General features: G+C 52.7%; 1 protein-coding gene across 1 annotated transcript in view; it reads right to left on the bottom strand.

The window, feature by feature from the left end:
- Window positions 1-20,546, bottom strand: part of LOC105697237 — a 59,703-nt gene extending 39,157 nt beyond the window's left edge. Inside the window, exons 1-2 of the mRNA XM_012420371.1 lie at window positions 20,452-20,546; window positions 6,573-6,750 (exon numbers count right to left, since the gene is read on the bottom strand). Of these exons, the coding sequence (XP_012275794.1) occupies window positions 6,573-6,734 (162 nt within the window). The 5' untranslated portion in view covers window positions 6,735-6,750; window positions 20,452-20,546. The remainder of the gene's footprint in view (window positions 1-6,572; window positions 6,751-20,451) is intronic.
- Window positions 20,547-22,144: the final 1,598 nt, after the last annotated feature.

Genomic DNA, 22,144 nt, shown 5'->3' with positions numbered 1-22,144 from the left:
ACCATTTAAAAAGGGATTGATATTGCGCGGCAGGAGTTAAGAGTTAATTGGAAGTCGGTTTCCGGGCTCGCAACGGCGCTCCGGGAAAAATGCACATCAGCCGGTACCCCATTTTCAGGGATAATCGGCCGGGCGAAACCGCAGCGTACGATCGCATTTACGCTCCGGTGCGGCCGCGATTCGATACTGTTTGCGAATTTAATGCGGTCCTTGCGTCAGGACGCAAGGCCTGGTTACGGACCAGCGAACGGAACCCGTCGACCGATTCGGTCGCTTGCGCTCCCCTCGTGCCGCATTAACGGGTTTTAGAGGGGTTAGTCGACGCCCTCTTTCCGCCCCGCCTGCGATATCCCGGAAAACGCAGGGAATTGTTAAAAGTCCCTTAACCTCTCCGCCTACTCCGGGATTTGTTTGCGAATTTCGAGGAATTACTCGCCGCCGGAGCACGATCACGGTGTCGCTGCCGGTACCGGCGTTCGGAGCGTCCGCCATTTTGGGACGCGCAATGGCGCGCGGGAATTATTAACCGCAAGCCTGCAACCAGCGAGCTCGTTCATGTAACGGCAATTTCTAACCCAAATGATATTTTCCGGCCCCTCATTTGCGACGATATACGTCAAACGACCGGCGGCAGCGCCGGAAACGGCCCAGTGGCGAACGCGGGTATCCGTCCACCGCCATTTTGGTTGCGCGAAACAACACACGAGGTAGTGTGCGGTTTTCTTTACAATTACCCTCTGACAACATAATGAGGAGTGAGACTCATTCCAATTGAGATCATGGGATAGAACGGCGGGAAAAAATCTCTGATCAGCCTCTTTGCGGGAACCGATGTGAACTGGAGGTTGAAAATGGCGACGTGGTGAACAAGGGGCCGATCTGCATGGGCGAGGATGTAAGGACATATCTCAGGGAGATAAAGTAAAAGGGGTGAGGGGCAGTCGGAGGCATTGACGACTCAATGGGACGACTTGGACTGCGGCTGGACCGGAAGGGTTACGCTCACCACTTTACGGGCCGAGTGTTCGCCGGATAGTTTGAGGTTAGGATCGCCGGACGAGGGGCTCTTCGGCGAATCGAGGTCGCTCCTCTCCGCGGGGTTCACGATGCAATTTGCCGACGCAGCCAAGGTGATGTCAGGTGAACGGACGATCGACCTCGAGGACGGCCATCAAAACGAGGACCCGGGAATGGCCATCGCGCGAAACCTCGGGAGTTGTCCACCGCTCCCTACGGTCACCAGGGGCGCTGCCGACTCCCTCCATGTTCATGCCTGACTTCGACGTTTACTAGCCGAGTAATCATTTCCAAACGACACTTTAAGCGCTGGATAAAGATCCAGCAGGACGTTCAAGAATTTCCAAATTTTTTGAAAATCTTTGAAGATGGTGGACCCGGATCGCCTCCTTCCTCGGGTGGCCTCGTGGCGCAGCGCGCGAGGGCGCGCGTCCAGGTTACAAATCCCGGGGCTGAAGAATCCCGCCTCTCGAAATCCTCGGATTAACTGGGAATTTCACCCTTGACCGAGCTCCTCCCGGTGGAATCCAGCCCGGCGTCATCGTCTTCCTCGCCCTCCAGCGGGCATTTTTCTCAGCGTCGAGCGCCAACGAAAGGATCTCTCTCTCTCTCCCGCCTTTTGTTTTTGCTTTTATTCCCCGTATCTCCACCCCCCTTGCCGCCGGGGCGTCGGCAGAAACAAAGCGGATTCCCCGGCGTAATAAAGAGACTCTCGCGGGGCAAAAACGTATCACCGGGCGAGGCCTCTGGTACCCGCCGCCCTCCCCGTGGACGCGCATCTTCGCCTTTGTCGCCGGGCGCATCCGGGACTCCCCCACCGGCAATGGGCATAACTCAAATCTAAACTTGTCCAATTGCTCGCGAGACCTCGCGATTCGGTCCCCGCATTATGCCCGGGAAGTAATCTAAACTTTTGCCGGGAAGTTCCGCGCCTTGCGGAAAATAAGGGCGCCCCGCGCGACGGCGACCTAAGGGGCCACCTACGTGTCCGAATCCGCGGCTTCGGGGATGACTGTGATTTCTCCTCGGAATGCAATTTTTACCCCATTTCCACCCTGGCGAATTAACCGCACGGAAGAGCGCCAGGCGTTTCGGGGAAACGTTCCACCCCTTATTGGAGTACCCCGGGGGGTCGTTGATTCTGGACTTCGACTCGCTTTTTTCCCCCCATCCGCACATTTCGTCAGACCCAAATTTACGAATTTTCAACTCGTAATATTTTTCTCGTCCAAATTTTCTCAGCGTGAAATCCTGTGTTTCAACTCGATGCACACCCTTTTTCGCAATTTTTCTGAGTAAAAATTCGGGATTTTACCTCGGTCCTCTCCCCCTCCCCCAACTTTTAATCCCCAATTTTCATTCCGCGCTCCCTTTTTCGACGAGTAGCGAATCGCGTCCTGCGTCGAAAAAGAAAATTCATTGAACCTTCACCCGAAGCAAAGAAATATTTCATTGAACGGTACTAAAATATTTTGTTAATTCCAAGAATAAATTGTCACAATTTCGCAAAGACGTTGCGTCCAATTTACTCGATTTTACTTGAATCAAATAATTATTTTAATTAACAATATATTTCTTTGATACCGCCCAATGAAATGTCTCCGGTTCGGTGTAAATTCTTTTCTCAATGCGAGAGTCGTTTTCTTTTTTTTTTATCCATGTGACTGAAATGGGAAATTTCGCATCTCAGGTGTGACATAGCCAGGTGCCTATGGCGGATGTAGTATCTTCCTATAATGCGAGTCGCAAAAACGTAAAAGGGGAGCATACCAGCCCGATAAGATCACAGGAGGCAGCCGGTACTCGGGGGAATTTCAATTCCCTGTATTTCAGTGTATTCCGCGCCAGCTAGAGGTGCAGAGGATTTACCCTTCGCCTGGTGAATATCGTGAAATACTCGAGCAATAACTTCGGCACTACGCCTAATGCATGCCTCGGCTACGACTGCCTTCTCCGTCTACGACTACGGAGATGCAGACGCGAATTCAGCCACGTCGAGGAAGGAAGGCGGTTTAATAAACAGCGCGTAAGCCGGCACTGTCTAATAAACTCGAGACAACTTACATACTCCATATTAACTCATGCTTTTTAATTACTCCCCCTCCTTCAACTTCCGACTACCCCGTACTTTCGAGTATTCTCTATTCGTTATACGCACCTCTCCCGTATATCTACCAACACGCGTGCACGATCATATACCCTACATAGGGAAGAAATTAATTGCCTGACAGCACTTTAGACAACTTTGAAACGCATTTCTCCAAAGCCGAAACAACGTTCCGCGCTCCTTGATTATTTAACGTCAAACTTCCCGCCATTATTATTCCACGCAGCTCGCGACGTTAATTAATCAGCCGAATTAAAGGAGCGCGAGGATGCCTGGTTGCAATTTCAATTTTCGAGGTTAGGTCGAGCAGAACGTCTCCGCCGAGCACTTTGTCTCGAAAGGATTGACGTGTATGAGAGTATCATATATATAATATTATATTATATTATATTACATTATGCGGTGCACCCAGTTTGAAGAAAAGTTTTACAAATATTTTCACGTTTTGATATATATAGAATGACCCTTTCATAACCCTTTGAATACGGAGCCTTTTCGACATATGGGCGAAATTCATCAAAGCGTGCAGGCAATATTGGACCAAACGTCGGGCGCCTTTAGACGCTTTTAGTGGCTAAAGGGCTAAGCAAAGGTAGGCATGAAGTTGTAAGAGATCCTTTTTTTTTCCTCCTCTCCCGTTTTCAGCGTCTCATTCCAGGAGGTTTACGCGCTCTTCGGGTATAAACACGAGGGCCGGGATTAATATTTTAAATCTCGGAAGGGCCGCGGCGCGGAAGAGCGGAGACCATAAGTCGTAGGGAGGGGCATAAAGCAATCGTTAGCTCGTAACTCGGCCGTAATTGATGGTTGATTCGACTGCATTCATCTTTTAATACGCTCGTCCCGCCCATGGGAGAATAGATGGGTTATTCGGTCTAAGGACCTTTTAATTCGTGGACGCCTTGGGCCGAGTGGCCAAATATGGCGGCCAGGAAGGACTCGACTCGTTTTCTAGGAATCCTCGACCTGTACTTAGCTAGGCCAGGAACCTCCTCGTTTCCCACGGGCCATAACTCAACGCGGACGTTATTTATGGAAGACGCGTTATACGCCGAAACGAGAAATTTCGGCCTCGGCCTCGCGGCGTCTTAATCGTCCTATCGTTCGGCTACCATCTACCCTGGGTACGTATTTCCATATCTGAGGACTCTATCAAGGACCCCTCCTAATCGCCTCATCAGCGAGATGCCGTCCTGATCGAGTTACGGGACAATTATCGGCGACTCGTCGATCGCGATGCCATTCTTCATAAAAAACCAAAATGGCGGCCAACGCCTCGGCCCCGCACGTTCCCACGCGAGTCGCGCGTCGGTTCTCATGACTCCGGGATTTCATGACTCGGCTCGCAATGACCTGTCCTTTTAAACGGGACCTTTCGACTTCCCTTAAGCCTCGGCACCTTCATCCACCTCCGAAGCGTTCTGTTATTTCGAGTCGAGAAGGCGCCGGGCAAACTTCCTAATGGAAGTTTGCCCCCGTTTCGGGGGAAGCGGCCCCCCGCCAAGGTCCAGGACTAATTACTAGCCCGGACTTATCGTTAGGATTATACAAGCCCGAAATTACTCCCGGGACCCCCCGCCGCCCTCTTGGGACCTAAACGATTTCTATTTCGCCGTCTGCGTTTACCCGATAATAATTTAAACGATTCCACCCTCGGCCGTTTCCCGGCCAGACGCCGGTGTCTCGTGCGAATGCACTTCACCCAGTCGGGGGCATAAAAGTTTCATGCGGAAAGTTCCCGGGACGACCTAACGGCTTGTTTATCGCGGGGCAAAAATGGCCCCCGACAAGGAAATTCGGAAATATACGAGAAACCCGACCGAGGTACCCGTGTCCTTCTATCTCTCCTCTGGTTCCCGAATTCGGGGATCCGTCCCGCCAAGGAAAAAAAAAAAAAAAAACAAGATTCCCTCTAAACCAAAGAAATATCATTTCAATTCAAAGAATAATTCCAATTATTTGACTAAGTTTACGTAATTCCGAAGAAACGTCGCGTCCGGTTTACTCGATTCTCACTTGAGTCGAAACATTCTAGGAAGTAACGAAATACCACCCAATGAAATATTTTTCTGGTTCAAGGAACACTTTTTTCTTCAGGGTGGGACCTGAAGGATCAAGTGCAAGCGAGGACGTCGAACAAGTCCAACTATTTCGCATCGAGACACGGTCCGTGTTGCTCCCAGGAATAAGGGACGCGTTCGTAGGAGGCAAGGTACCAGCTTCGACTTTGCTTTTAGCGGGTCGGAAAAAGGGTATTTACCCTGAAGAGCGTCAGGACGGCTCGGCTCGGTTTCTTCTCCTTCTGCAGCTCGTCTGCGCGGACTCTTTCCCGGCCCGCTTTGTTTTCTTCCCCCGTCGTGTCGCTCCCGGAGGCGCGACGAGAGTAAAAACGGTGTGGCGCGCCTATTAATAGGGAACACGTGTCGTCGGCAAGACGAGACCCGGGAACCATTATCGCCCGACGATTTTACATCATTACGCGTAATTGGAGACCCCATACCCGAAATTCCCAACTTCCAGGAAGGGGATGACGACTTTTCCCCGGACGATCGGTCGGATATCGTCGGTCAGATCCTGAAACCCGACCGAGAAATTTATAGGGTTGGAGGATGAGCGTTTAGCTGCTTAAAGGGTAGGGGGATGGCTTGGCCGATCTTTTCTCTCATGGAAAAGATTTATCGTTCCCATCGTCCGACCTATAACTCGAGGCAGTGACCCCGGGAACTTTATCCATTATTATAGCAACGCCTTAGGTCGGTCGGAGGCGGTCGGGGGTCGGCGCAACTGTATAGAGGGAGGCGGTCGGCCGGGGGCGACGCGTTCTTCGCGCGAGGGGAAGGATCGGACACCGCGCCTCTCGGACCGCACTTTAATTGGAATTCTTTTCCCGGCCCGTCCCCGGGAAACATCCCCTTTTCCACTTTTCCACCCCCGACGGTGGTCCTTGACCGGGCGAATAGATGGATGGACGGGAAAGCTTTACAATCTCCGCCGTGGACACGGCGCCGCCCGGGGATGCCGAGCTTCTTCGTCTTCTCCCGGCCCCTCCACCCTCTCTCATAATATTGGACTTCCTTTTTAGCAATACTTCAACCCCTTCGGCGACTAGCTAGCCACCCGGGCGACGGATCGCTCCCTGCAGTCTCTGCTAACCTCGAGTCTTCCGTCGGGCCCAGGGAAGGTGGGCATAATTAAAACCAAGAGTTAATAATCAAATCGGGGCGAAATAGGGAGCAGCCCTTAAGACAGGGGAAGAAATGTGATTCGATCAAAGGGAGACCTCCGGTCGAAGTCAAGCCCGGAGGCGGGAGATGGCCAATTTCGCTAGGGGCTTTTTTCACCCCCCAGAAGACGTTTCTCGACGATTTCTCCCAAATACCGGTTTCCAAGCCCTTTTTCATCCCCCTTGGTTACTTAAGATCGTCGGTGGGAGCGGAAGGGTACTCACGGGAATGGCGACGCAGTCCTCCAATTCGGCGAGGGGCGCCTCCGAGCAGAAGGTGCCCTCCGTCAGGAAGGGTGGCCGAGGGGGTGGCGGAAGCCGGAACTCCGGGGGTGGTCCGGGGCACTCCGGACACTCCGTGTTATCCAGCGTCTCCAGCTCCTCCATCCTCCTCCTCAGCGTACTGGAAGAAAATTCAAAGTCCGTCAACTTCTCCGAAAGTCTCCCCTTCCAGGTATCATCTCTCGCCCCCAGTCATCGAATTCGTGCATTTTCGATATATAAACTGGCGGTAAAACCGTATACTTTACGTCTTAATTACGAATCGTCGTAAAACAGCATATATAATACGACGAACCATAAAACTTCCAACAAGAATATTGTGAAATTACAAGGTTTCATTTGGTTTTTTCTTTTTCCGTTTAACACGGGCTCGACGGGGCCTAACGAGGCGGCCGACTGGCAGGATTCGTCCAGCAATAGAGACGCCGTCGGGTCCCGGGGGATTAAGAGGCTGATATGGGCTCGGCTTTTAAGGACCGGCCGATAGGTCGATAAACGTCGGGGCACTTTCCTTCCCAGCTCCCGGGACATAAGTGACGGTCTCGTTAGCACAGGAAGCGTCTCGTTCCGGAGTTGGTCCGGTCTTAGAAGCGCCCGTAGGACTCGCGCGTATCGGTGGCTGGTCCCACGGGATGGTGTTGGTGGCGACAGAGGCGGTACCAGGGGACAGGTATGCTAATTCTCTAGGACTTAATTACGTCCTCATAATGAATCAGTCACGCCTGTCCTGTCCCTGGGCCTCCGTATATACTCCGATTAATCGTTCCCCTGGTTTTCCTCCCTTATCGACCGCGCATAATTCGCCGCGTCGCCGGAGCTAATCTCCCGCCTCTCAAAGCCGACGACTAAACCCGGGAGTCCCGAAAATTCCGAATTCCCGGCACTGGGGTCTCCCCCGATTGCCGCGGTTTCCGCGGCCCCCTCGTTCCTGGATTCCCTCGGGAACGCGTCGGCTCCCTCGTCTCGACGTCCCCCAGCCTTTCCAGTGATCGACGGGCACCCCGAAGAGCCGACCTGGAACACGAGGTACCCGCTCACTCTAGCTCACCGCCCTTCGGGCACGATTCAAGGGAATCCCCGAGGAGGACCTAGAAGACGACCTTGAAGAGAAACTTGAAGAACCTTCTTCCGCGCCCTGGTGGAACTCTTCCCAGAGCGGAATAAGCGCGTCTACCCCAGTTTAAGGTGTCACAAAAGTGTCACATACATAAATCACAAAATGTTGCATTTACTCCGGACAAGAACCAAAAAAAAAAAAATGAAAATTCGCGAGTCTCAAAGACCTTCATTACGTTCTCCATAATCACGTGTTAAAGTTTCAATGTACTCGGTGCACCAAGTTCGGAAAAAAAGCTTTATAAACCTTTTGACCTTTTCATATATATATTGAGCAACTCTTTCATATTACGTTAATAAACGCAACCCTCCTTGTGTTTCGATTTCCGGCATGAGGGGAGGCCGCCTAAATTTCTGGAAACCCCTCTTCCGGTGCGTTTGTCTCGGGCTAGAAATTATGCGGACAAACCGGGTCGTATCGTCGACTTCCTCGAGCCGGACGAATCGTCCCTCGACGCATTGGACGAGGGTCGTTAGGAAATCCTAGGGTTTAGTTCCCGGCCACCCACCCCTCGGCAGCACCCCTTTCTCCAGACCCGCCCCCGCCAGGGAGGCACGTCTAGCGCCTCGGTTTAATAAATGCAGCCTTCTTCCCATTCCGTTTGTTGGCTCGACGCGGTGCCCCCCCCCCCCCTCCTTCATCCTTGCAAGTCCTCGTCGCCTCCCCCCTGGGGGTGAGTTCTCATTCGCATGCAGACCCGGGCCGAGTGCCGGAAGAGGACCGAGCGAGCGCAGCGCCGCCACGCCCGAACTACCGACGCGGTTTGCGCGGCCCAAATCTCCGGTTCGCGTGATTTTTATTTAATCCCGGCCCCCGGTGCACGAGAGGGTCGGCTCGGATCCCGGAGGCGCTCTCTCGGGAACGTCTCCTCGCCATTGTGGATTCACGCGAGCGCCGATTCGCGTGCACGCCCGCGCGACAAGTAATAGACGGGGCGGAATCTCGAATTCCGTGGAGAAATCGCTGCCGGCCCGCCGCACGGGAAGCCGGCCCGCCGGAGGAGATAAAGGATTCGGAGGAAATTAGATCGATGATTCACGCCGGGACTCCGGATGAACTTTATATTCCGGGGGACGTCTGCCGAGACGTATGCCGGGATTCCCTGGATATTCCCCGGACGTCTCCCAGTCTCCTTCGGGAGGCGGAAAGATCGCCGCGCGTTTGCGAGTGAAACCTCCGGGTCAATGGGAATTTCTGCCTTTTGTTTTTAATTATTCTACCGCGAAGTGCCCTTATTCGTAGTAGTACTGGATGTATCGGCAGAGTGATATTAAGGGGTTATGGGGCCTACCTATATATACATATATAAATGTCAAAATGTGAAAAAAAAAAACCTTTCTCCAAATTGGCTGCACCGAATCACTTGAAACTTTAGCACGTGCTTATGGAGGAACCAAGGAAGAATGCGATGCTGATGAAATTTCATTAAAAAAAGAAAAAGGAAGTGATTACATGATTTTACTTTGGGATAAGGAAAAGTTTTTCTTTTTCTCGAATAAATGAAATCTCACGAGTTTCAGGGCGTTCCTTAGGGAATTCGTAATCACATGCCGAGGTTTCATACGGTTCGGCGCTCCCAGTTTGGATTATCAAGTGTTATAAATATTTCGAGGTTTATGTTAATATAGTATGGCCCTTTCATACCATCTTAACGATGGTGAATATAAATAGTAATTAATCGCAAGAGAAAAGGAGAAATAAAGAAAATTCGGCGTTACACCTTTTGCATTACGTTTTCGTTCTTTGTAACGTGAGAATGAGCGTAGTTTCGATTTCTTTCCGCCGATCGAGGCGAAGACGTTCGATCGTTCCGCGACGCGGGAAGATTAATACGACAGCGGGGATTCCGCGTAAGCCGCGAGTAAATTCTGCGGAGGCCGCGACAATGGCTGCCGGCACCCGTGGTGCGCCCTCTTGCGGTGTACACATTCTCGGGGGAGATGCGCCTCCGGGGAAACGTTTCGCCGCACACTCGGCTGTGCGGATTCCGCGGTGCACGCGGGTGCACGGATCGATACGCGGATGCGGCCGCAAACAGCCGCGAAGGAGCTCGCAAGTTCGGCGTCTCGAGACAGAGCCGTGTAAGAAGACGGTTCCGCAGGGTGTCGCTGCACTTCGGAGTGCATCGCTGCACTCGAGTGAGAGAGAGAGCCACGAGACGAGGAAATTCGATCCGGGCCGACAATGGCCGCTAGACAATGCGTCGGATACGCGTGGGAGGCCGTGAAACACGCGTGAACGCGAGAGACTCGATCCGAACGACACGTCGGCGTCCCTAATCTCCCAGGGTACGAGGAAACGCGACTCGACGGCCGCCTCGAAACCGGCGGCGGATTTTAAGGCGATATGAAAGTGTCATATGTATATATATACCAAAACGTGAAAATGTTTATAAAACCTTTCTCCAAATAGGGTGCACCGATTAATTTGAAACTTCGGCATGTGATTATGGAGGCCCTAAGGAAGAACGCGACACTCGTGAAATTTTATTTCTCAACAAAAATTTGTTTACGTATCCCAGACTAGAACCAAGGAGACATATTTTTGATTGAAAAATGACATTTCATGAGCATCGCGTTCATCCTTAGGGTCTCCATAATCACGTGTTATAAAGTTTCCAACGATTAGGTGCACCCAGTTTATAGTAGAGTTTTATAAATATNTATAACAAATTTTAAAAATATCTTAAACAGATTTTGGCAAAAATTGAAATCTCACGAGTGTCAGGATCTTCTTTAGAGCCTCCGCGCTCACTCTGTAAAATTTGAAACGGTTCGGTTCACTGAGTTCGGAGTAAAGTTTCACAAACGAGACCTCTTCGACGCCGCATTCGTATCACCTTAAGCGGGGCCAAAATCCGTCGCCACGCGATTTCCCGAGAGAGGGGGGGGATTTTTTAAAAAGTCGACTAACTCCGGAAAAAGCCGTTCCCTTTCATTGGTCGCGTAGCCACTCCTTGCGCGATCGATCGTCGCGGCCATTTCGCAAAACGGCGGTTCGCTGAAAAATCCGGAGAAACTGGAGCGGAAAGGCCTTTTATCGGTCGCGGGAAAACAGGAATTGTCGGTCGCTGGAACCGCGGATTGGATGCGTTTTCTTTTTCCATATATATATATATATATATATATATATATATATGCATTTCCCCCTTCTTCAGGGTGCATTTCCCGTGCCGGAAGGGTCGTTGATGCGGCTCGGACGTCGCGGAAAACGAGCGGCCGTCTAGACAATTCGCCTAATTAGGCGCAACGCGGGCGCGCAGGCGCGGTTCGGGGAGCGGAATTATTTTAGGAAGGCGAGCGCAAATCCCGGTCGCGCGCCTCGCGACGCGACGCAGCTGACACCTAGCCCGCAATTTCATTATGAAAATCCCGGGGGCTTTATGTCGCGGCGCCCCGGTCCTCCGCCAGAGGGCGGCCGCGCCGCCGTCCGGGCGGAACTTGGCCGCAGAAATTTCATAACGCGAAGGGACGCGCGTCCAGGGTTGATGGATGCTTAAATGAGAGACAGCGGGACGGTTCCGCCCTCCGGGTGCGTTTCTGCCCTCGGATTTCCGGAGGGAACCCTGCAGGACGAAAACTCGAATGAACGTCGAAAAATAAATATCGGAATCGAGAATCCGCGACTCGGGAATTTCGAAATTACATCGTATCGCCGAATCGGGGAATCGGTCAACGTCGAACTGGGTGGTCGCGACGCTTCGGCGCGACTCCGTTTGCTCTATCGCAGAAATTTCATAACGCTGCCACAGCGCACTCGTCGACAGAGAAGTGCATCCCGAGAGTTGATGGATGCCTCGAAGGGGAGCGGACTCGGCGCCTATTAAAGCGCCCCAGTGTTTCTCAACGGGCGAATGCCGATGCGTTCCCGGCAAATGAACCCGTCTTCGAGGTCGCGTGTGATCTCGCCGCCACGCGAGTCTCTTAAAGTGTTGAAAACGCCGCCGGCAGCCCGACCGTCCGAGTGCACGGTTTAAAAATATGATAAAAATATAATCAAATGTAATTAGATATATAATAAAACACACAATAAACATATAATAAAATTATAATGAAAAGGTAATTTTGGCGTCAATAGACGCGAAAAGACACGTAGGAATCATCACCACGCGCCGTTTAAACCCCGACACGATTCGCCGCTTTTCCATCTCCATCCCGACCTGCCTCAACCCCCCAATCAGCTGATCCGAGCGGCGCGGTCGGGCGGCACGGACGATTTCCGTCGACACCCCCGCGAGCCGTAAACTGCTTAATCCATCCGTACTTACAATTAGTTAAACGCGTAATCTCGTTACAGCCTCGCAATTAGCATGCCCCGAGCCTGGAGGGAGGGCCGGATTTTCCGGGGAATTTTCCGTCCGCCGGGTAATTCCGCAGCTGCGATTAATTTTCAATCAGCCCCTCCCGCACCCGAGAGGGTTCATCGAGGAGTGCATACCCTCCGAGGTAAAAATTCTCCGCCCCGAATCCGCGTCGCGGAGACGGGCGCGGCGATACCTCGGCGGTGACGCGGAACGGCCGCGCGGGAAATATGGTTCGGCACGGAACGAACGTACCGAGTGGCCGGAGTGTCGCATTATTTCAGCATTAGCTCCGCTCACTCGGCTCGTATCTCCTGGTTAAGTGATACCAGCGCGCCTGTGTCGGCCTCATATATCCGCGTGGCCCACGTGAAGACGCGTGAGCGGCTTCCCCGCGCCGGTTTGGCCGCGTAATGCGGCTAATATGGCTACTGCGTTGCATTGTTAGGGTCCCCGAAGGGATACCTCCACAATGTTGCGATCGATGGGAAGAAATTTCGCGATCAATGGGGAGGAATTTCTCGATTAATGTGGAGAAATTTCTCGATCAATGAGGAACAAAAAATGTCGCGACAATGGGGGAAAAAAATGTCGCGATCAGTGAGGAGAAATTTTTCGATCAACGCGGAAAAGTTTCTCAATTAATGAGGAAAAATTTCGCGATCAATGGGAAGCAAATTTTCGTGATCAATGAGGAGAAATTTTGCGATTAACGGGGATAAATTTCGCGATCGGCCCCTTCGGGGTCGTTCGAATTTTTTCGCTGCGATTGGCGTCCAATTTATGCGACTAATAATAATAGAACCCAGCCGACACAGGTACACGGTATAATAATTGCGGGGCCATAATTCAAGAGAAACGTGGAACGCAACCATGGCCGCTCGACTCGCAAAAGAGAAGTATCGCCCTCGCCGATGAATGCGGCATTACCACGCCTTGAGCTTGCTTAGAAGGAGAGCCATAATCTTCAGCTATCCCGCTCATTGAGATACGAGTCGTGATTCACGATCCATTCGAATTTTCTCTTCAGATTCCGCGATTGATTTGTGTCCGGGAAGGGAACAACCCGAATATGAGACTCTTCAGGGTACGTCGCAGAAGGCAAGCTCAAGTTAGAGTTAAGATCATTGGAGGATCCTTAGGCGTGCAAGATCAGGATCACGTGGAGTTAATTGCTCCATACTAGAAGCGAAGGCTGGAACAAAGGGAGGTACAAACACAGATGTATAAAGAAGCCCCCGAAGGTGTGGTCCAAAAAACGATCTTGAAGAGGGCAGGGAGACCTTCGTTACCGGGGATGATAAATATAGGGAGGAATTAGCCCCTCGAAGAGGGGCGCCGCAAGAAGTTAACAATCCATAAAGCCATCTCGCGTAAGGTTTTCCAGGTAAACGCTCGTCCCCATTGTTCCACGGTGGTCGGAGGTGGGAAGACATCCCTGGAAGGTTTCCCTGTCGCGTTTCACCTCCTCCAGGATTCACCTCGTGGGCCCGAGCAGGAAGACCCTCCCCTTCCCCCCCAAGAGACACCGATAATAATTTCTCTCCGGGCTGTCAAACTTATTTACAGGCGAATAATGGGGCGTTCCGCCGCGGATGAAAAATTCCGTTCCCCGAAGAGGGAGGCTCTTCCGGGGCGGCCATTGTTTCATCCTGGCCGGGGAATCGTCTCGGTGGCGTCTTAAACATCTTCTTCAGCAGTGGGTAAGATATGCCTCGGAATAAGGCGAGCGGAGCGGCGCGGTGCGAGCATAACTCACGCGGAAAGAGCGAGGACGACCTCGTCTCTATGTTAATCTCGCCTCCCTCTCCTGCGGCGGTCCATGGGCCCAGCATCCCGGTCCATCTCCCGGGAGATGGTCTCAGGCCTGGCCGGCCAGTCCCAGCAAGGCCGTGGACCACACGGAGCAAGAAGTCGGCCCGTTAGAGGCATCCTCTCGGAATCTCTGGACCCGCCGGGATGCTGCGAGCGCGTTTCCCGGCGTAATGGGCCGAGATGATGCGTGTGGTCGGACCTGCGTGCACTTCCAGAAAAGTGGCGGCCACTTCTGGCCCCATTGGCACGGGAGATAAATCCTCGAAGCCTCGATTCGTTACCTAGACCACGAGGGTGAGACCTCGAAGGAGGACATTCCCCCCCTATCTCTCCCGTTAACGGCCTACAAAAAATCCGATAACGCGGAAAAATGCATTCCCCATGCGTGACTCCTCTCCTCCACCCCTTCCTCCTTATCCTCTCTCCTTTATTCCGACTCCTGCGCACCTGTCCGCCGTCCGAGGTTAAGTGTGACATGTGCGCGGTGAATTTTTCTCTCTTTTTTTTTCCTTCATCCCCGACTTGCACCTGCCGAATATTCAAATGCGGCGAAAACGGACGGAATTTTATTACGAGTCGTTGGATGGCCAGAAAATTGGGTCCGTGGAGGAATCGGGGGGCCCTTGCTTCCCGTGAATTGAAAAAAAAGGGGAGGGGGGCGGACAGGCCGTGTAAATTTTCCACGCATTCACACGGCCAATAAACAAATCCCTTGCCGAAAAGCCTCGCCAATCGGCGCGACCAGAGCCGCGTGAATGCTTTACGAGGCTGAAAGAGTTCGACTCTAAACCCGATATTGTTCCCATTTTGCCGAAAACTCAAGCCTCGGCTCTGCCCCCGCCCCCAATAACAAAAACACGGATATTTTTATTTATCGAGCATTAAAAGAGCAGCCGCCGCGTTTGCGGGGTCGCTCTCGCTTTTTGCTTTTTTTTTTCCCTCCTCCCCGGTTGCATCGACCACCACCCCGATGCAGCAATCCGATGATTTCCCCCCTTTTTTTAATCGCCGTTAAACAGGAAGCTCCACGAGCCGATGGGGAGATCGGGGATGGGGAAGTGGATGGTACAGGGTGGAAATTTCTGCGAGCTCCTGCGAAAAAAAAAATCCCCATTTTCGGAGGCAGCGATTTATCGTGCCTGATAACGGCGGAAGGTGCGAGCCACCCGGGGAGTGGATTGCTCCGAAGAGGTCGGCCTACTTTTTGCCTATGAATTCATGAATCGCGGACGAGACCCCCCTCGACGACTCGGCCGGAAGAAATTTCGTCCCTACTCGTACACGACGTGAATTGCACGGTCTTATTACCATTTTTCAGGATTTCTTGATTTTCCGTCGCCCCAGGGTGGCTCAACGGGGGTTTCGCACCTGCGACACCATCGTAACCTGGATATCACCTGGCCACTCTAATTTCGATTCCAATATGGGGATGCGAAAATGCCATCTGAGGGGTCAGTCGTTCATGTAACTTTTCTCCGAGCTGGGTGTACCGAATCGTTCCACACGTTCCAAAGTTAATATAGAGATTATAAGTAAGGTCCTCTCACCCACGAAATTAGATTTCTTATCAAGAAAATTTTTTTTAACGTGTATGAAAGAAATTTTAAAAGAATTCACATTTCATGGGTGTCAGGATCTTCCGTGTAGCCTTAATATTAACATTGTAAGGTTTGAAACGATTCGATACACCCAGTTCAGAGAAAAGTTTCATAAACGAGGCCTCTCTGACGCCACTTTCCCATCAGCTTAAGTTCTATTAATAATTTCGCGGATTTCTTTACCAAACGAGGGAGGTTCTAAATTGAGAAGAATCTTGATAGGGGGATGAACCGCGAGCAAAAATCGAATTTTGATGTCCAAGGGTCGGCTAAAAATGGGGCCAGTAGGTCGTCAGAAGGGTGGCCGGCGAAGGGCTGATCCGGGATGGCTGCAGGGGATGAATCCCGTAACCTAGTCGGATATATTCCGAAATAACTTGGCAATGGGACGGCCGTTCCTCCCTAAGGGTCGGTAAATAAAGATTTTCGTCGCCCTTCGAGAGGGTGGCTCTCGATTCGAGTTACGACGGTCCAGCTCGATACCGAAGCCGGAGTCCCGGCGAATGTCTCGACTCGGAGATGAAAGGAGGGAAAAGGAGCGCCAAAGAGCAAAAGATAGAAGGAAAAAGAAGACTAGAAAACTCCCCGGCGAAAGACGAAAAATTATTTACAAGGCGGGCAACATTGCGGCCAGGGCGGCCAATGAGCCATCGGAAAGCTATTAAAAGTTCTCGGGGCCCAGAAATAACCTCTGCGTCGGCCAACGTTCCCCAGAGGGTGATCTCCGGTAACGTCTCCAGGAGTCGCGGTCCAGTTCCACCCCTTTCGCCCGGAGTCGAATCCCCCTTCTCGGGGAGACTCACCCACCTCTTTCTCGATCTATCTCTTTTTACGGCCTCCTCGAATCCCTCCCTGGGTTCGATCGAGCCACTCAGGGGGAGGGGGGCGTTGGCTTGAAAAAAATGAAAATCCCATCTCCTTCCGGCCTCGTTACATCCCTCGGCGTAAAAACACTTGATAGTTATTGCACCGCGCGGATAGACCGTGACGGGACAAAGGGACCGGGGCTCGGAAGGGCGTGTTTTCAAAAGCGGCGGCTAGGTCATAAGGACCGGTGATTCCGGAGGCAGCTACCGCGGGGGGGTTCGAGGAAATACGAGCGTCCGTAAATTCCGGCGAATCGGGGAATCGCGGTGTCGATCGATCGCGATTTAATGGCCGCCTTATGGCGGTCGTATCTAATCTCGTCGGGAACGACTCCGGCCTTATTGCGACACGACAAAGGCGTGGGTGCCGGGAGGAGGACTCTCTTCGAGGGCGTCGGCCGCGGTTCGATATAACATCGATGAAAAATCCCCGCGTCGCCCACACGCGCGATAATCCCCGCGTTTAACGATTCGAGACCCGCGGGGATCCTCGCGAAAGTGTCGGCTGTATTTCAGTTTCGAGGCGGCCGCCGCGCAGTAAATTCCCCATTCCCGGGTCTATCCGTCGTTATTTTTCTACGGCCTCCCATCGGGTTCTTCTTCGAGGCCGAATCGCGCCAGACCTGGCGAGAGCTTCTCCAGTTGCTCGCAACCCTTGTTCGAGGTAGCCTGAACACCTCCACCTTTTTCCGACCAACAAGAAAACGACCAAAAGGGAGCATCGCGAAAAAGTCCAACACGCACGCATTTTGCGCCCCCTTTTTTTAGTTTGCGGATTTTCCCATAAGTCTTTTTTTGGCCCAATCTGTCGATATTTTTGTCTTGATCCTCTTCGGGCCCTTCTTCGAGGTCGAGTCGCGCCAGATTTAGCGAGAGCTTTTCCGGTAGCCCGCAACCTTTGTTCGAGGTAGCCTGAACACCGCCACCTTTTCCCGACCAACAAGAGGGTGAACCAAAAGGGAGCATCACGAAAAAGTCCAGCACGCACGCATTTAGCGATCCCCTTTTCTAGTTTGCGGGTTTTCAGATAAATCTTCTCTTCCGTCGATATTTTCCTCCTGCCCTCCCTTCGGGTTCTCCCTCGTGGTCGAGTTGCGTCAGACTTCACAATCAATATTATTAATTAATTAATTAATTAATTAAAGCCCAACAGTATCAGCCAATAACGGGACTCAAATAAAAGCATCAGGTGAGGGAAGAGATCACCCTGTAAATACCGAGCTCAGGTAAACGCTACTACAGGGGAACGCATAATCGACCCAGCAAGGGTGGACTTATGGAAAATACTGAAGGATGAACGAGTTATACCCAACGTCTCTCCTTGTCGAGCGATTTTCCGGTAATCTGCAAACTTTCTTCGAGGTGGACAGAGCACTTTCACCTTCCCACGGCCAAGAAAGAGAGAGAAAGAGAGAGAGTGGGCCACGGAAAAGTCTCGGACGCACGCGTTTCGCGTACCTCTTCCGAGTCTTGGTGGTTTACGGACAAGTCGCGAGGTAACGGCCCCGTCCGGCGCGTAAACTCCAATAGCCTTTAAGGGGGATTTACGAGAGCGACCTAGGCCGAGAAGGGAGGCAGGGCGACCCCGGCCGTAGGAGACGAGGGAGAGCCCCCGGGAGCTTCGGCCCAAAGGAAGGTGCGCCCGAGACTGGCGAGATTTTCGCCCCGGTCAAGGAGAGGAGTCCCCGATCTCTTCGAGACAACGCCGCCGTTTTGTAGACAGAGACAACTCCGGGGCCAACTTCTGAACTCGGTTGTAGGAGCGAACTTCCAAGTTCCCGTCCCCGTCCCAGAATTCGCTCTCGCCGCAGCTGGACCGGACTCCGACATGCTCCCTCGGAAGTTATTACCACCTTTATTTGCGAACCGTCCCCGTCGAGATCCGCGAAGAAAGCTCCCCGATGACGGACTCTCGGCGAGCCTTGGCCAAACCACCTCGAAAACGAGTACACTCGAAGTTAAACTTGTGTTCTTCCCTGCGCTTTCTTTGAAAAACCTCATTATACATGCATCCCATCGGGAAGCAACGTGAGTGTGGAATTGAAAAGTGAATGGCACTTAAACCGCGAAATTAATATATTTCGTCCTTCGTGGAAGAACCTTATCACAGGAATTATGTAATTGTTAGTAAGCAGGAAATAGAATGTCTAACTACTACATCGGCGACATGATCGTTCGTGCGATCCCAAAGTGATAATCTCAACGACATGATCGCCGCCATATAAATGACGAATTTTAAAGTCGACGTGGTGTTTAATTTGTCAATGGGACAAAATCTATGGAAATTTTCGTGGGACTACGATCAGTATGTCCCCTTCTTCGAGTGTCGTTCGAAGGACCAGGCGACTCTATCCTAGATTCGTCAGTTCCGTCATTTCTCAGAGGCAGAAAAAAAAAAAAAAGAATCCCCGCCTGCAGTCGGAGTCAGAATTTCGGCAGTCCACGGAGGAACGAAATCCATAAGAGGGGTAACTCGATGCCGGGCGAGTCCGGTGGCCGGAGGGCACGCGTTGGGACTCTGCAAGGAGGTCTTCGGCTCCCCGACGTCGTCCTGCGAGGGGAGGCCAGGACCAAACGGAAAAGTCCTTCGTCGGCTTAATGCAGCGCCTCGGGGGTGTCGCGAGAGCCCCTAGAAAGGAGCGATCGGGTTTCCTTTGAAAGTCCCACGAGTCCCAGGGGCTCCCTTCCACGTGGTCGAGCCCGGGACGTCCCGGCGAAGAGCGGCGAGCGCGGGGACGCCATTTGGATTCCTTCGGGCAGCCGAAGAGTGCCGCGCCATCTTCCGGTCCCATAACTTCGTAATAACTGTCGGGAACATGCCCCTCTAGCAGCCATCGAGGTCCCCGAAAGATTAATTCGAGTTTCATCCCTGCCGGGTCCCGGGGTGCAGCCAGGAAAACGGAGCAAACGTCCCAGAAACCCGCTCCGTACACCCCCTTTACGGATTTATCGGCGGCGCCGCCTTTTATTGCGGCGAACGTTCCCCCGGTCCTCCCTCTGTAAAACAGCGAGACGATCGGGATCTGTCGAGCGGAGGAAGAAAATCGGCACGTGCAATTGATCGCAATTAAAAAAACAACAAAAATTCATAAGAATCCGGCACCCTCTTCCAGTCTGATTTTTTCGCGGATCTGCCGTACAGAAGCACGACATACTTAGACCTTGATTAGTACGATTAATCGCTGTTAAAAAAACTTTCCACGAAATTCCGACGCCTGTACAATAGTGCGACAATTTGGACCCGTGAGCAGCGGAGGAAGATGCGGCGAAGATCAATTGCACCGGACGAAGACCGATGCAATTGATCGCAGTTAAAAAAAATTCATATAAATTCTGCAGCCTCTTCCAACCTGATTTTTTCCCGAGTCCCTTTCCTGCATGACTGCGCGATAAACGAGGTCTGAGAGCAACTAGGAGAGATTTCAGAGATTGGCCAGTAAAATTGAGCGCTGCTAAAAATTCATGAAAAATTTTTTTACATTCTCGAAAATTCCCAAAAATTCTGGCGCTTGTAAGAGATTCGGGATCCGCGAGCAACCCAGAGGGTCCCCGAAGAAACTGGCTGGGGCAATGGAGCGGTGATAAAAAAATTTCCAAACGTTCCCGCACGGTTCATTTTCCCGGACACGGAGACCCAGAGTCGGAGAAAGCGGTTTTCGGCGAAACGGAGGTCCCCGACAATGTGGAATGGCTTTTGCCAGCGATTGGGTAATTCGGGGTTCAGGGATTGGTATCGAGGGCCTCGCGCGGCTCGGAATCGGGATTTCGCCCCACCGGGCTCGGCGCTGCAGATAAAGCACTCGAACGGCAACGTCCCCGAAGTCTGCACCCCACATCCCTTTTAGGATTTATCGGAGATACCGCCTTTTATTCCAGAGTCGGCCCCCTCCCCGGGCTCCTCTTGGATCCGAGTCAAGGCAAGGAGGATTCGCTCGGGAGCGAAATCGGATACGGGACTCTGTCTCCGACGCAAAGGATCAGAAGACCCTACTTTGCGCACGGATCCAGAAGTCCCTTTCCGAGTTAAGTGTGCGGTATCCGCGGCGGTGGGAATAACGATCGCTCCCCCGCACAAAGAAGTCCCTTTCCCTACCCCTAGGTACCCGAAAACAATCTAAATACGTACCTCAGAAATTCGGGCGACAGGTTGTCGGTTCGCTACGAGCGCATTTCTGAACCACCGCGAAGGTACGTCCGCCTCTCGGAGGTATCCACCCTCTCAGAGCGGTCGACCTCGTCGGAGCTTCCGAGTCATTCGTTCCCGACGCCCTGGAGATGCGTCTCGTTACCGAAGCGGAGAAAGGCACTCGAACCGGGGAACTCGTTCCGAGGTCGGGTTTACCAAGACCAGGGTGAGTTCACCTTACAGGGGTATATATCACTTTCGGGGTGAAATCAGCCGCACTTGTGCGGACTCCCGGCTCGCACCACACTCACGCACTCGTGCACCCGAGGAGGCCCCGACCGGGCCCGGCAGCATCACCGTCCACTGAGGAGAAGGTCGCGATTCATGTCGCGAGGAGGTTAGAGTCGAACCACCGGGCTCCGTTTTGGCGCGGAAATACTCGATTGAAGGAACGACGCGCACTCTACGGTGGCGCGCGGCACACTGTTGCTCCGGCCGCCGCGCCTCCTCGCCAGCGCTCGGCTTCCCCCACCGCGCGGGCACCCCCCACTCCGCTCCGCCGCCGCCGGCACTCCCCCCACCACTCCGCCCGCATGCTACTGTCGGCGGCTGACGTTACCTTCGACGTTACCACTTTGCCTCCGGCTACCAGACGAGCGCCGACCGAGCGCCGGAGCGCGGCCGGGAGAGAGACGGAAGCCGGCAAGGCGCGAGGCTGCCCTTCGGGAAAAGTGCAGTGGCCGCGCGCCAGGGAGGGGCGCATTGTGTGCATTCGGAAGCTGGGCGGATACACCGCTATGCACCGCTAGCTGGCGCCCTCTTAAACGCGGACGGCCTCGCACGGAGGACTCTGCTGAAACCAAGGGAGTGGATGTATCCGAGGTGGAGAAAATAGAGAACGAGGAACCGCGCTTAGGGAAGATTATTTCGTTATCGTAGCGATGAGCTATCGTCGATTGGCCGGTCGTATGGGGAGATGCCGACTCGGGGGAACGAGGGTTCCTCGAAAGGAGACCGCTGGAATTCGTGAAGCGACGAAGGTCGGCTTACGAAAGGACGTTAAGTATGCGGTCCACCTGCGCCCGGAGGCCGTTGGAAAGTACGACGTGCACGTCGGGGGAAGAAACCCGCGTCGCCGTTTCTTTTTGGACCCTCCGAGCGAGGAGAGCGATTCGTTACTCCGGTAATCCCATGACACACCGATCGTTATCTGGCGGACGTTGATCGCGCCACTCGGCAGCTTCTCGCTCCGACTCGGCCCGATTTACGGCCCCTCCGATTGGTCAGGATTAGCTCTAGGAGAAGGACCGTCTCTTTTGCACGACGAGGGACTTATCGAGGCCTCGTCATTTCCGGCAGGGTTTCACCTCCCCGTTGCGGTTTTACGGCCTCGGGCTGACGCGGAATATCCTGCTTACCGGTTGCTAAATCGAAATTCCCCCGATCGCGGAATGACCGAAGGATATGTCCCAGATACTCGTAATTACGGGAAAGAAATTATACACCGGGTAAAAAAAAAAAAATCAGTCGGACCGATGAAATATTTCTTCGAACGGTGCCGAATATACATATATATGTTCCTAATTCAAAGACTCGATTTTATTTCAGTTAAGTGATGACTCTTTGAATTTATATAAATATTTCATCGGTACTATTCCAAGAAATATTTCTCGGGTTCGGTGGGTATATATGT

This window comes from Orussus abietinus, unplaced genomic scaffold (assembly GCF_000612105.2).
Source record: "Orussus abietinus isolate OABI.00-Male unplaced genomic scaffold, Oabi_2.0 scaffold42, whole genome shotgun sequence".
NCBI lineage: Eukaryota > Metazoa > Arthropoda > Insecta > Hymenoptera > Orussidae > Orussus > Orussus abietinus.
The sequence above is the reverse complement of the archived record's forward strand: the minus strand, read 5'-3'. Positions and strand labels throughout refer to the sequence as shown.